Source organism: Triticum aestivum, unplaced genomic scaffold (assembly GCF_018294505.1).
Source record: "Triticum aestivum cultivar Chinese Spring unplaced genomic scaffold, IWGSC CS RefSeq v2.1 scaffold229295, whole genome shotgun sequence".
NCBI classification, from domain to species: Eukaryota; Viridiplantae; Streptophyta; class Magnoliopsida; order Poales; family Poaceae; genus Triticum; species Triticum aestivum.
The window spans coordinates 1-1,423 of record NW_025228051.1 but is presented as its reverse complement, the minus strand read 5'-3'; the positions used below and the strand labels follow the sequence as shown (position 1 = coordinate 1,423).

At 49.6% G+C, this 1,423-nt stretch overlaps 1 protein-coding gene across 1 annotated transcript; it reads left to right on the top strand.

The window, feature by feature from the left end:
- Window positions 1–223: 223 nt before the first annotated feature.
- LOC123172954 (GDSL esterase/lipase At3g09930-like) lies at window positions 224–1,418 on the top strand (the record flags this gene model as incomplete). Its single annotated transcript, XM_044589832.1, has 4 exons — window positions 224–382; window positions 555–791; window positions 899–1,188; window positions 1,281–1,418. Coding segments are annotated over exons 1-4 (720 nt in total), but the record flags the coding sequence as incomplete, so codon positions are not given.
- Window positions 1,419–1,423: the final 5 nt, after the last annotated feature.

The following is a 1,423-nucleotide window of genomic DNA, read 5'->3' as shown; positions in this document are numbered from 1 at the left end:
ACCCGGATGAGTACGTGAGGAGCATTCACTGGTGAGGAGGGGAAGCGGACGTAGGGACGGCGGAATCTTGAGGATGAATCTGGAACTTCAACGAGATTAGGTCCGTGAAAGACATGCGCATGCGCCTTCCCCTCCAAGTTGATCGTCAGAGGTAAGAAGTTGAAGCGAAGTTAACAGGAGCAGGACACTAAGGTACACGTGCATTCTTCCTCCTATAAATATAGCCCTACGTCCACGCCACGATCCAATCCCATCCTCCGCGGCACCATCTCCATCATCTCCTTCCTCGCCGGGCGCCGGACGGCTGCCCTCGCAGGCTTCGCGGCCATGAAGCTTCCGCCGGCTGTTGTCTGTCTTCTCCTCATCCTCGTCTGCTTTGATGGTACGCACGCCCATGTCTTTCTTTCAGATGTTTGCTGCTAGCGTGCCGCCTTGTTTTCCTTTTTGATATCTATTGCTAGCGTTATTACAACATCACTTCAATCTTGCCCTGTTCGTCATGTTCTTCGAGCATGCACGCACGCACGTACTGACATGATCGATCTATGTTACAGCTGCTCGCGTGGAGGCCCGAGGCACACCTTCTGCCCAGGGGTCGAGGAACCAATGGTCCAGCATGTTCGTCTTCGGCGACGACTTTGTCGACAACGGCAACCGTCCCAACATCACCGGTGAAAAGACATCGCGCCAATGGAGCTACCCCTACGGCTCCTATCTCAACTCTCATTATTCTACGTCTCCTGTTTTGACCGGGCGCTTCTCCAACTACAGGATGCAATCAGATTTTATAGGTACGTGTATTCAAATATTATTCAAGTATTTGGTTAGCTAGAGAATTTTATTATACATCTAGGTGCATCCAAAATAATCATTCCTATCTACTGCCTTGTCCTTGCAGCAAGGATGTTGGGTCTCCATGAAGCCCCTCCAGCGTACGAGCTCACAGAAGATCAATCTTGTGACTCATCTGGCATGACCTTTGCTTCTGGTGGCGCTGGTGTCTTCAAGGTGAAGACCAAGAAGGTGCCGACACTTGCCGCACAAGTTCAAACTTTCAAGAGGCTTGTCAAGGATGGGGTCATCTCAACACATCAGCTTCACCACTCCGTCGCGCTCATCGCCATCTCCGGCAATGATTACATGAGCGACTCCGACATTGAGACTGGCTTCTACACAAGCTTCGATGATGTAAGTAGTAGCTATCATACTCACACATACAAGTTACACCATCAATTAATATATCGATCTCCACCTTGCTAATTAACTTCTCCTGCGTGCAGCTTGATACTTATGTCGGAAACGTGGCGACTGAGATCCTAGATAATGTGGCGCAACTGCAGATGCTTGGTGTGAGAAAGGTGTTAGTAAACAACTTGCATCCTATTGGTTGCACGCCTTTGCATACTAGTTCGAACAACTACAC